Source organism: Cariama cristata, unplaced genomic scaffold (genome assembly GCF_000690535.1).
Source record: "Cariama cristata isolate BGI_N322 unplaced genomic scaffold, ASM69053v1 scaffold8704, whole genome shotgun sequence".
Classification (NCBI taxonomy): domain Eukaryota; kingdom Metazoa; phylum Chordata; class Aves; order Cariamiformes; family Cariamidae; genus Cariama; species Cariama cristata.
In genome coordinates this window covers 8,918-21,275 of record NW_009614639.1, presented here as the reverse complement: position 1 = coordinate 21,275, position 12,358 = coordinate 8,918, and the positions used below count along the sequence as shown (strand labels likewise).

The 12,358-nt window shown below is 36.7% G+C and overlaps 1 protein-coding gene across 1 annotated transcript in view; it reads left to right on the top strand.

Annotated features, from left to right (window-relative positions):
• GPR125 (G protein-coupled receptor 125) overlaps positions 1 to 7,767 on the top strand; it is a 43,825-nt gene extending 36,058 nt beyond the window's left edge. The window contains exons 17-19 of the mRNA XM_009699501.1: positions 1,800 to 1,945; positions 5,894 to 5,989; positions 6,188 to 7,767. Of these exons, the coding sequence (XP_009697803.1) occupies positions 1,800 to 1,945; positions 5,894 to 5,989; positions 6,188 to 7,430 (1,485 nt within the window). The 3' untranslated portion in view covers positions 7,431 to 7,767. The remainder of the gene's footprint in view (positions 1 to 1,799; positions 1,946 to 5,893; positions 5,990 to 6,187) is intronic.
• The last annotated feature ends 4,591 nt before the right edge of the window (positions 7,768 to 12,358 follow it).

The following is a 12,358-nucleotide window of genomic DNA, read 5'->3' as shown; positions in this document are numbered from 1 at the left end:
TTATAAAAATTAGTTACCAGTTTCATACTCCTATGTATACCACCACCACCACCCCCCCCCGCCTCCTACAGAACAGTAGTACTGTACAGGCATTTTGATTAGAATGTAAAATTTAAACAAAAAATCAATTTATTTATTTTTTTACCTTAAAGATTTCTCTTGTATTTTCATCCAGCCATGAAGATAAAACTAGTTTAATTGAAAACTGGAAAAGTATTTCAGAAGTACAACAGAATTTTTTTGCCCAAAATGTCACAAAAAAATAAGTTTTACCTGTTATTTTTATTTTTGAGACTTAGTTATTATGAAAGTATTTTATAGGTCTGTATGTGGCCTTTACAGATCATGTGAAAACTGATTTCCACAGGTATTAAAATATTTATTTCCATTTGCTCAGTATAACCTAAAGGGAGGGAGAGGGAGGTGTTTCAAGCCAAAGACTTATGCTTTCTCTAAACAAACTTCACTAGCTGTATTGAGATTCCTCTTTTATAACGATTTGTTGTTCTAAAATTTGGCCATCTCTAATTCAATTGCAGTGTCTCAGTATTATAACAGTTGTCACTTTGGAATGGTATCAGTGAAATTTTTTTAATGTCTTCTTTTTTCTGTCCAGTGATTCATGAAAGTTTCTAATCCCTCACCATAATATTCCATAATGCTTTTTGTTTGAATTTACAGTAGTTATTAGGTTGACGGTTCAAAGTGTTGCAATAAAATATGTCCCTGATCTTTCTCCTACAAATATAAAGAGAATACTAGTCTGTGTGCATGCATATGCATGTGCACACACATATATAAATATTTATGGAGATGATGAAATAGTTTGACAAACTGTAATTTTATTTTCTTGCCTTCTTGGAGACCGTAATCCTCCAAGAGAAATTCTGTGATATGGATGGGTTGTTTAAGAGATGTGCTTTTACTGGTGATTGAAACTTGCAAAAATTCCACCTCCAGTCATCTTAACAGAAACTGAAGCATCACATCTTCCATGTATGTGTGCTGTCATTTAAGGGGTATACGAAACCTACTTTTTGCAGTCACATCATCTCAGCATTGGTTGATAAGTAAGAAAATACAGGATGACCAGATTGTGCCTTTCCTTGACAAAACCCCAAGGACTTGGAAATTCCTGGAACTTCTTTTAAGAAAACAATGTTCAATTTATAAAATAATGCAGATGCAAAAGGATCTGACAGACAACTGTTTGCTTAACAGTAGTGCCCTGTCTGTGAGGCTGACTTTACATTAATGTTTGAATTGGTTAAATATCTAAAGTATGATACTTTTTTTTTTGCATTATGTTAAAATCGCTGCTGAGTGGTGGCTGTCTGTATTTTGCTGCCTGCTACGTAGTTACCACAGTATCATTAGCTTGCTGTTCCATTACTTGTTTTAGTTCGAATAATATCTGTAACCCAAGGTATTTTAAAGTTAACTGTTTTGTAAAATACAGAGTTTCCTAAAGTGTATGATTAATATGTAATCTTAAAAATGTTGGCCAGCAAAGTTCTTCCTGCGTTACTAAATTTTCCTTTCACTGGAGGCAACTGCACCTCTGTAGCCTTTCCAGACTTAACTGACACAAAGATGGGTTTACATAACATATTTTACTTTTTTGAAAACCACAATAACTTGGCATTTAGAACAGTCATAGTAAAACAAGAGGGTTTTTAATTCTTTTGAACTGAGCTTTTGAAAATTCAGGCTTTATGCGAGTTGCATGTTAAATGAGTAATTTTTTAACTTGGTAGAAAGGAAATGTTTAGGAGTTAATTTTTATTTTTATTTTTAAGGTTGGAATAATTCTCCATTATTCCACTCTTGCGACAGTACTGTGGCTGGGAGTGACATCTCGTAATATTTACAAACAAGTAACCAAAAAAGCAAAAAGATGTCAAGATCCTGATGAGCCACCTCCTCCACCCAGACCAATGCTCAGGTGAGCCTATTGTTTGTTTCTGCCAATGCATTATTTCCCAGGTCGCTATGCTTATATTCTGACCAGAAAATGTAACAGGTCACTACTTTTTTATTTTGCAAATGCCTTTCGTAGAAGATTTTCTTTCCAGGTCTGTAAAGTCCCTTCTAGATTTTTCTGTTCCTCAGCGTTACGTTAAGGAGGATGAGGTGAAGGACGATTGGTCTTAACATATGACTGTTGCAGTGTTGTGTTCCTGATTTGTAAATTAAAAAACTGGTAGTGGTTCATCATCACCACTGGGGCTTTGATTAGGACTTTAGATAGCAATGCTTCCCATTAAATTAGCATTGAAGAAAGAATATGGAGAACTGTTATCACACAATTAACAAATACTAAATTTTATTTACTTAAATTGCAGTATGTTTTCCAAAGATTGCTCACAAATAATTTGAAAAATAGGTATCACTCATTATCAAGTGAAAATAGTGTTCTTTGTGAAGCATTCCTCTTAGAATTTTTATTTCTGAACTCACTGAAATGGGACAAACCAATTATCTGTGAAATTCACCCTGTGAAATATTTTTAATAGAAAACATTAACATACTTTGTTCATGTAGCTTACTGAGCCTCTGGGTATTAATTAAAAACTGCGAAGCTGAAATTCTCCACAAGGTGGCAGAAGTTGATTAACTTTGATTAGTTATAGGCAAATATTTAGAAAACTTGATTTTAAAGTACAGAGACTGCAGAAAATCTGAATTGCTTTCTGAATATCACCACCTAAAATTTGCAGTACTATATACAAGCATATAGAAATATTTAATTGATAAGTTAGAACGTAGAAGGTTAATATTTATACCACTTAAGTGCTGTCTTTACTTTCCTTGACTTTTATTATTTTTCTTTTAAGAAGTAAATCTCTTATATTCACTGTAGGATATCATGCCCATCACCACTGTGTGCCTTCCAGCAGGGTAATGAGTAGCCTTTTTAACATCTGTTATGATTTTTTTATTTGTTCTTGTTTTTGGTGATGGTGTTTTGTGGGTTTTTTTTCCATCCCTTATTATTTGTTATGGAGTTCTTGCTTTGGAAAACGTTACAGTAAAATTAGCAGCCGCACAGACTCAGCTCTTCATGGACATAAACATGTACATACCGTTTCAGATCTGGACACCACATCTGTGACAAGGGCAGCAACTCTAGAGACAAGTGGCTGAACAGAGCAAACATGCTTCATATTTTTCAGATTTTATCAACTTCCAGCTTCTTGCAGATCAGAGATTTCCTCAGTCAGATAAATGTGTGATGTGTTTGCATGGAACAGCCATAGAAGGACTTTTTTTTTTTTCCATTCAGTTGTCTTTTAAACTTATGTTCAAAACAAAACTGCGTGTAGTGGCATAGGGCAAAGAGTTTTGTGCAAGAGTTTCTTGCTTGTTTGGAACTGTTTACCTACTGTTATCAGGCCCTCTGTTTCTTGAATTTAGAGAGACAAACCAACTGATTCTGTGTTTGCCTCCATGCTGGTTTATATTGCCTTTCCATATGCCTTTTCAGAATTACTAAGGGTCTTTTGGAACAGAAAAAAAAAAAAAAGCCCTGATAAATGTATGTAGGTACACGTTTTTCTCCTTATTTGCCATATGTAAATTATTCTGCTTTGTATTCTTTGGGTTTAAAGAAGTCCACCTTGCAGATGATAGGTAGATATGATACTTATGCTGATCCTCAGGTCCCGTAGCTATTTTCTGAGCATGGACTTCATACCCATTAAGCTTCCTTCCCCTCTAGCATAGATAAGCTTTATTCTTTATTTTTGGGAAATTGATTGCATGTAAGACAATTTTGTTGGTGACGATAATATTAATTCAGTGTGTTAATGGGACTTTGTCACAGGCCATGAACAAGGTGGAAAAAGACTTTGAAATGGATCTGGTGTTCTTCAGAGAGCCTCTATAGACATTAGAGGGGAGATTTGCTGTGACTCACAGTAGCCATGTTCAGAAGGTAGTGCAACACTTGGCACTGGTTGGAATTTCTTAACTGTAAAAAAACTTTATGCCAAGTATATTGCATTGCCGTGCCAACCAAGAGAGTGTAAAAATAACTGAGGTCCTCAGCTGCCAATCACAAGAAGGAAATGAAATTTGGGTGCAGAAGTGGAATTTTGTTCAGCAGACTCCAAACAAGACAAAAGGCAACAGTTTCAATTTTGTTTACATAAAAGAACTGCTTTACAAAGAACCTTGCTGAAGATCTTAATAACAAGATACTTAATGTAAAGCATGAAATAAAATAAAAATACAAATATTTGTGTTTTGTAATTTTATTTTAAATAAATACAAATATTTGTATGACTATAATACAAAGACTGGGTGAGTGTTCTACTTAGAAACACAACATTTAACTATTTATGGATGGGGGTTTTGTCTTGCCATCATAGCACCTCTTGTGTACCCATGTCACTAGATTTGTTTATCTCTTTTTGATCTAACTTAAGGAAAAGTTTTAGCTTGTACAGCATTCTGCCCCAGTATTACTGCGTCTCCTCTAGCATGCTTTGTATATGTGTTTTAGTTACTGTGCTGTTCACACAGCTCTTTGTTGCATGATATTTTTGATTTGTAATTTGGACTCTTAGAAATTGCTCAAGACTTAGACACAGCCACACATGAGTGTGCGCTTTTTTTTTGTGTTGGTACTTGCTATCTTGGTATGGTTCAAAGCCAGCTATAAACATGTTCCTTCAATACAGCAAACTGAGCTATGGCTGCAAACAATCCATGTTGCTTTACTCTCCCACCAGTAACAATTTACTGTAGAACAATTAACATTAACAATTTGTGTAGAAACAGCTTCACCTATCTGTTAATGTTTGAGTAGTGGTGCATCTTTGAGGCACTGATTTAGTAATTTGTAGTGAAAGATAAGTAGAGCAAAATCTGCCACAAAGATCTGTTTCATCTGGCCAGCTCCTGATTGCTGCAGAATAAACCAATGACAGAATTTGATCTTTGTAAGATTCAGCAACTAAGTAATATATTTAGTGTACCTAGACTTCCAAGAAAGACAAGTTATTTTACACTGTTTTGTGTCTCAAGTGAGACAGCAGTAACTTCTTGTGAATAATCTGAAATACAGTGGAGAGGTCCAGGACCATCAGAATAGGTATTTCCTGTTGACAAAACAAACTACCCATCCGTATGTCACAGTAGTAGTTTTCACAGCGTATTCTGATCTGAATTTGGACTAGCTTAGCATAACATGCAGGACAGAGTGCCATTAATTGGAATGATTTTCAGTAATTATTGATCTGCCACTAAGGAATTCAATGTGAATTCATAGAAACTGAAATGAAAAGTTAGATGCTCCAACAGCATGTGCCCTCGTCTTTGTGAAGGCAAGCAGTTTTCATTAACACCACCACAGGGAAGTAGGAGGTATATACCCTGAGATTACAGAGTCCATTAAAAATACAGAAATAAAAACACCCCCACCCCCACCCCCTAAACCCCTCCACCCAAAAAAAGCCAAGTAACAAGAGTTCTTATTGCTGATCTTCTGAACATAATGTCCATAATATTAGGCAAGTTCATCTCTGGGACAAGAGACATATCACTTACTATTTTCCTTCCAAGTTTTCATATTCTCTTCCAGCAGTTTACAACTTTTGACTGCCAGCTTTTGCATCTTCCTTCTAACCATGTATACCTCTGTTCCGTGCCTGCAGGGGAAGTGAGCAGCTGTGAGACAGAGGTGGCTTACAACAGGAGGAAAAAAATTGTAGTGAGAAAGACTTAGAAAAAATTGATATTCCCAAAGCCCAAACCTGATTCACCCTATTTATTTTCTTAAAGAATGTGCATATTTCCAGAATCCTGGAAAGCTCTCATTTCCTTCCTGGTGACTGAATATAATCCATTGCCATTAAGCAGCCACTGATATACTGGCTTTACTTTTTAGGTTCTACCTTATTGGTGGAGGGATCCCTATCATAGTTTGTGGAATAACAGCAGCAGCTAACATCCGAAATTACGGCAGCAGACCTAATGCTCCTTAGTAAGTACCATATAACTGAGAGCTCTGGTATGAGATTTCATGGGTTTGCTTTTCTAAGTACTTGTTGCAATTAATTCTGATTCTTCCAGACAATGTAACACAGCCAAGATAATTTCAAAGTATCATGATGAACTGATAAAGCGTAAGTGTCTTGTGAGAAGACGTTAATTTTGATTCTTTGGTTTGTTTCTTTTCCAGTTGCTGGATGACTTGGGAACCTAGCTTAGGAGCATTTTATGGACCAGCTAGCTTTATAATTTTCATAAACTGTATGTATTTTCTCAGTATATTCATACAACTGAAACGTCACCCTGAACGTAAATATGAACTTAAGGAACCCGTTGAGGAACAGCAGCGGCTGGCCACCAATGAACATGGAGAACTGGCTCATCAAGATTCACTGTCGGTGTCACTAGTTTCTACATCTGCTTTGGAGAATGAGCACAGTTTTCAAGCACAGCTGCTGGGAGTGGGCCTTACTTTGCTTTTGTATGTTGCTCTGTGGATCTTTGGAGCTCTGTCAGTTTCTCTGTATTATCCCATGGACCTGATCTTCAGCTGGTTTTTTGGGGCAACATGTTTAAGCCTCAGTGCCTTTCTTATAGTGCACCATTGCATTAACAGGGAGGATGTCAGGCATGCTTGGATAACAACTTGCTGCCCTGGAAGGAGTACATATTCAGTGCAAGTAAATGTGCAGCCCTCCAGTTCCAGTGGAACCAATGGAGAGGCCCCGAAGTGCACCAACAGTAGCGCAGAATCTTCATGCACAAATAAAAGTGCATCAAGCCTAAAAAATTCTTCTCAAGGTTGTAAACTAACTAACTTACAAGCTGCAGCAGCTCAGTGCCACCCTACTTCTCTGCCATTGAACACAGGTCCTCAACTTGATAACAGTCTCACTGAACATTCAGTGGATAATGATATCAAAATGCATGTAGCTCCCTTAGAGGTACAGTTTCGGACAAACGGACACCCAAGTCGTCATCATAAGAACAGAAGCAAGGGACATCGTGCTAGCAGGCTTGCAGTATTGAGGGAATATGCATATGATGTTCCCACAAGTGTAGAAGGAAGTGTGCAAAATGGCTTACCTAAAAGTCGACAAAGCAACAGCGAAGGGCATTCAAGGAGCCGAAGAGCCTATTTGGCATATAGAGAACGTCAGTATAACCAGTCCCAACAAGATAGCAGCGATGCTTGCAGTACACTTCCAAAAAGTAGCAGAAATACTGAAAAAACAATAGCTACCAACAACAAAAAAGATATTCTAAGGAAACCAATAGCGGTTGAACTTGAAAACCAACAAAAATCTTATGGCTTAAATTTAGCCATTCAGAATGGACCCCTTAAAAGCAGTGGACAGGATGGACCCTTGCTCGCTGCGGACAGTACTGGTAATATTAGAACTGGGTTATGGAAACACGAAACTACTGTGTAGCATTATAATTCATTGCGGGACAAATCTATATGAACTGTGATTACACATTCCTTAAAGCTGTTAACACTTTTAAAGACTGTTTACAAACTTTAGGTACTTTATGCAGGGAGGGAACAAAGATAATCTGCCAAGCAAAAAGTGGTATGCGTTATTATCTTTGCTGTTTGTACAAAGATGAACTCTTGGTATTTTGTGAAGGTTTTTTTTTTAAGTGTCAGTCTTGAGAGATGCAGAACACAACTTTGTACATTATTTTTTACCTGTAACCCTGCAGATGTGTCCACAACACATTTCAAATTTGTATTTAAATGCATAATAAATAGTATTTCCCCCAGCAGCCCAATGTTGCACTTATTTGTTGGTGTTTTTTTTAAATTGTTGCACTGAATGTCATCTTGATTTTACTGTTTCAGTATCTGAAACTTATGAGTTTCAATTACTAAAGAAAATATTTAGTGTCTGAAATAGACAATGCAAATAGGTCAATTGTGTAAGACCTAGAATTTCTTTGAAATTAAGAAGCTACATTTTAAAGACATTTTTAGTATACAGGCAACTTGTTTACTCCAAAATCATTGTCTTGTACTTGCTACATAAGTTAGTTATATTTTTAGATGACTGTGGCTTATTTTAATGCACTTGCACAGAGTTTTAGTTTACTTGGTAATGTTTTTGGATAATACTCTATTTTGCCCTCATAATTACCTGATTGGGATGCTTTTTAAATTTGTTTTCATCATTTGTAATTGAGAAGGTTATGAATGTTCACAGACAATAGGTGCTAATTCGCAAAGGTCGTCAGTACATGTCAGTGAAAACTCATTCAATTGTAATAGTGTGGAAGAATAACAGTGCAGGTGTTTTGGTAGGTGGTCATGGGTTAATCTGTTAAGGGTATGATCAGTATGTAAAATCAGGGTCTTCAAATTCAGTGTCACTGTACAAGCTGACTCTTGAGAGAGCGTTTTGAGTTGCAAGTTCACTTTTACTCACCTGTGTGTGACAATTTGCAGAATAATCGTCTCCAAAATAATTTATGTAAAATGAAATATTATAGAATAGATTATTTGTCAATTATGAGTATAGTTTTCTGTACTTAAATTGACAACACCTCAGTGTACACAAGATCATAGAATCATGATGGTTGGAGGAGACCTCAAAGATCATCAAGTCCAACTGTATACCCGATGCCACCATGCCTGCTAAACCCACTAAACCATGTCTTGAAGTGCCACATCTAAACGTTTGTTGAACACCTCCAGGGATGATGACTCCACCACCTCCCTGGGGAGCCCATTCCAATGCTTAACAACTCTTACAGTGAAGAAGTTCTTTCTAATGTCCAGCCTGAACCTCCCCTGGCACAACTTGAGACCGTTTCCTCCTGTCCTATTGCTAGTTACCAGGGAGAAGAGACCAACCCCCGCCTTGCTACACCCTCCTTTCAGGTAGTTGTAGAGGGCAATCAGGTCTCCCCTCAGCCTCCTCTTCTCCAGACTAAACAACCCCAGATCCCTCAGCTGCTCCTCATAAGGCTTTTTCTCCAGGCCCTTCACCAGCTTTGTTGCTCTTCTCTGGACACGCTCCAGCAGCTCAATGTCCTTCTTGTAGTGAGGGGCCCAAAACTGGACACAGTATTCAAGGTGTGGCCTCACCAGCGCAGAGTACAAAGGGATGATCACTTCCCTAGTCCTGCTGGCCACGCTATTTCTGATCATATCTTGTGTCATCCTGCTGCTGTGACAAATTTGAGGTTGTAATTGCAGGGTAATGCTTGGAGTTTTACCTGTTTCTGGTACTGATACCTGTTTTGCTAAAACCACGTGTATTAAATAGCAAAAAAAAAAAAAAGCTTCTGTATAATCTAGTACTGATATCACAACTTAACTTTTAAGCAACAAATGGAATTGGATTGTATATACTTGACTACTTGGTTACCTAATTCTGACTTGTCACTGCTGAGTTAGTGAAGTGTATCTGTTTGAATACGGATACAGGTCTAACATTCTCAGTACTCAAATATTGTGTTAAAAAATTTGTAATGTGAGGACTCCTTCAGGTATGTTTAATTATTGCTTGCAGGTTTACTGTACCTTCTACTAATCGGTTTGATAGTCTGAACTAATCTTGGATGTATTGTACAAACCTGTCTAGTAGCACAGTGTTGTTAGGATTTGGTTCTATTTTTGCTTCTTGTGAATAGTTGCCATTTAGGAGTACTTAAAGCAATGTTTGACAAGTGTATGACTCAGTTTTGATTGCTATTCTGTTTTACTGGCTTCAAGAGAGGTAGCTTTTATCTTCCAACTGACCTTACTGCTACTCCATGGATAGGCGCTCAAAAAAGGAATTTATAGGTATTGCCAAAGAAAAGAGTTGAAACTATATGTCCAAATATATGTAAAATATTTACATTTTAAGTTATTTGACAAGGAATATAAGTATCTTAGACAACTCACTGCTTTGTAATTGCAAAAAAAGCTGTCTGTGCGTTGTTGTTTGGGGGGGGGGGGTTGGGATTGTTCTTGGTGACAGAAATACATTTGAGACCTAGAAGTCAAAACCAGTGACTTGATCCTATTCCATTCCAAATGCTGTAGGTCTGTCTCTCTTGATTTAGTGATGGATTGAATGAAAACTGAATTGCAGACAGTAATTGTAAGGGCATGTGCTAAAAGAAGAGAAGCACTCTCAGCTGAATTTGTATATTGCACAACTAGCAGCACTATAATCATTTGGGTTCCTTCATACATAGTTTGTAGGCCCAAACCCAGATGCTTTTATATTTAATCAGGAATATATACTCTAGGGGTTTTTTTTATAGCAACAAATATATGTACTAATGCAAATAATTTAAGCCTACTTTGTGTTTTCTTTAAAGTTATAGATATAGAAAAATATAATCCATATATAATACAGAAAAATGTCAAAACAGTCCCTAGATTATTTCTTATTATCTGAACAAGGTATGATAGGGACTTACGATAAGATCAGTTAGCCTTTAGAATCCAGTTGCCCTTTGCTTTTGGCACGTGACACCTTTTGCACAGGTTTGGAATTGAACATCAGTTTAGTCTTTCTTGAAGCCAATCTTAAAAATGCCTTTAAGATTAATTCTATATCTAGTACTTCTGCATAGCTTGATAGCTTGCCTTAAGTTTTGATGAGATTAAAAAAACAAACTCTTTGCTAAGTACCTAATAAATTATGAATAGCCTTGGTACATATAGAGGTTGTTAATGTGAAAATACTTCTTTAACCTTCACACTAATAAACATGCTTATTTCACTTAGAGCTATGTACATAGCTACATTTGCTTTTAATCTAATAAGTGCTTTTGCTCAGATGATGGCAAATTAAGACATTATTCTCGGATATAGTCTTGACAAATACTGAAGAATAAACTCGTCTGTGTTTCTTATGAAGAATCTTAAATGAAAGAATTTATGTAACTAAAAGGTGGAAGGCAGATTATTAGACTCTGAAAAAGTGGAGTTACTAAGTATAGTATCTCATAAGGAAATTGGAAACAGAAAATCTTCAAGCTTTTTCATATGGTCTTTCCTAATAGTGTAAAGCAAACTTATTTTCAGAGTTGTAATTAAACTTTGCATGAAAAACCACCTACATCACTCCAATCAAAAAAAACACCACACAAAAAATCATTTTTGCTTATTTGTAGAACAATGAGAAAGTAGCTACAATCATTAATCAGATGCTGGGGATGGACTTTTTACAAGGGCATGTAGTGACAGGACAAGGGGCAATGGCTTTAAACTGGAAGAGGGAAGATTTAGACTAGATATAAGGAAGAAACTCATCATGGTGAGAGTGGTGAGGCCCTGGACCAGGTTGCCCAGAGAAGCTGTGGATGCCCCATCCCTGGTAGCGTTCAAGGCCAGGTTGGATGGGGCTTTGAGCAACCTGGTCTGGTGGAAGGTGTACCTGCCCACAGCAGGGGGGTTGGAACTGGATGGGCTTTAAGGTCCCTTCCAACCAAACCATTCTGTGATTCTATGATACAAAGGAGAGTAGCTAACACAAAGTGGGGTGAGTTTATTATCTACAAAAAAACCCAATAATCTAGAAACAGCAGTAGTTAGTGCTGCTTGTCACTGAGATAAAAGTCAGTATATTTGTCCATTCGTGATAGGGACAAAAATAGATTTTGAAAAACAAGCATCACAGGTTTGGAGCAAGAAGGCTGTAAGTATGCCCCGGTTTATGGCTAAAAAAGTTTTGGTGATGATACCAAGGGTAGGGATTGAGGTGGGGAAAAAAGTTAGTGTTAAGAAAAAGGAGTTGATTGAAATGAGGCATACATGACAAATTATTGGAGTTTGCAGCCAGATGGACAATTCTCAAATTAAGAGCTAAAACAGGCATTTATAATGGAACTGATGAGGAAAGTATCTCCAGCAACTCTGAATCCCTCAAGGTGTATAATACAAGTGATGCCAGCGTTTATAGGGTACAAGAAAGGCATCATGTCGGAATACCATTAACTGTAATCTCAGGGAATGGATTAAAAAACCTGTAGAAAATAAAAGTCGCTTTTGGATTAGACAAACATCTTTGAAGAAAGTGTCTTTCATAACCAAAAAGATAAGTTTTCAAAAGGGACTTTTTCCTTGTTTTGATGAACATTTACATACTAAATTCATGCATGTAAACAATCATTGCTTGAATGTATGATTAAGACATGGAGGTGCAAGTATTTTGCCTTTTATTGAATGAAGAGTTCGCTCTATTACTATTTGCTCATAGGTAATGTGTTATCAAAACTCCTTAAATGCTAATTATTTTAAATTTGTGTAGGTTAAGAAATACTTCAGGTGTTGGGAAGAAGAAACAATTACTTTTCACTAAGTTCTTTCATTTTTACTTTATTTCATTTTGACCAGTTCTGTGTTAACACTGCAGCTTGC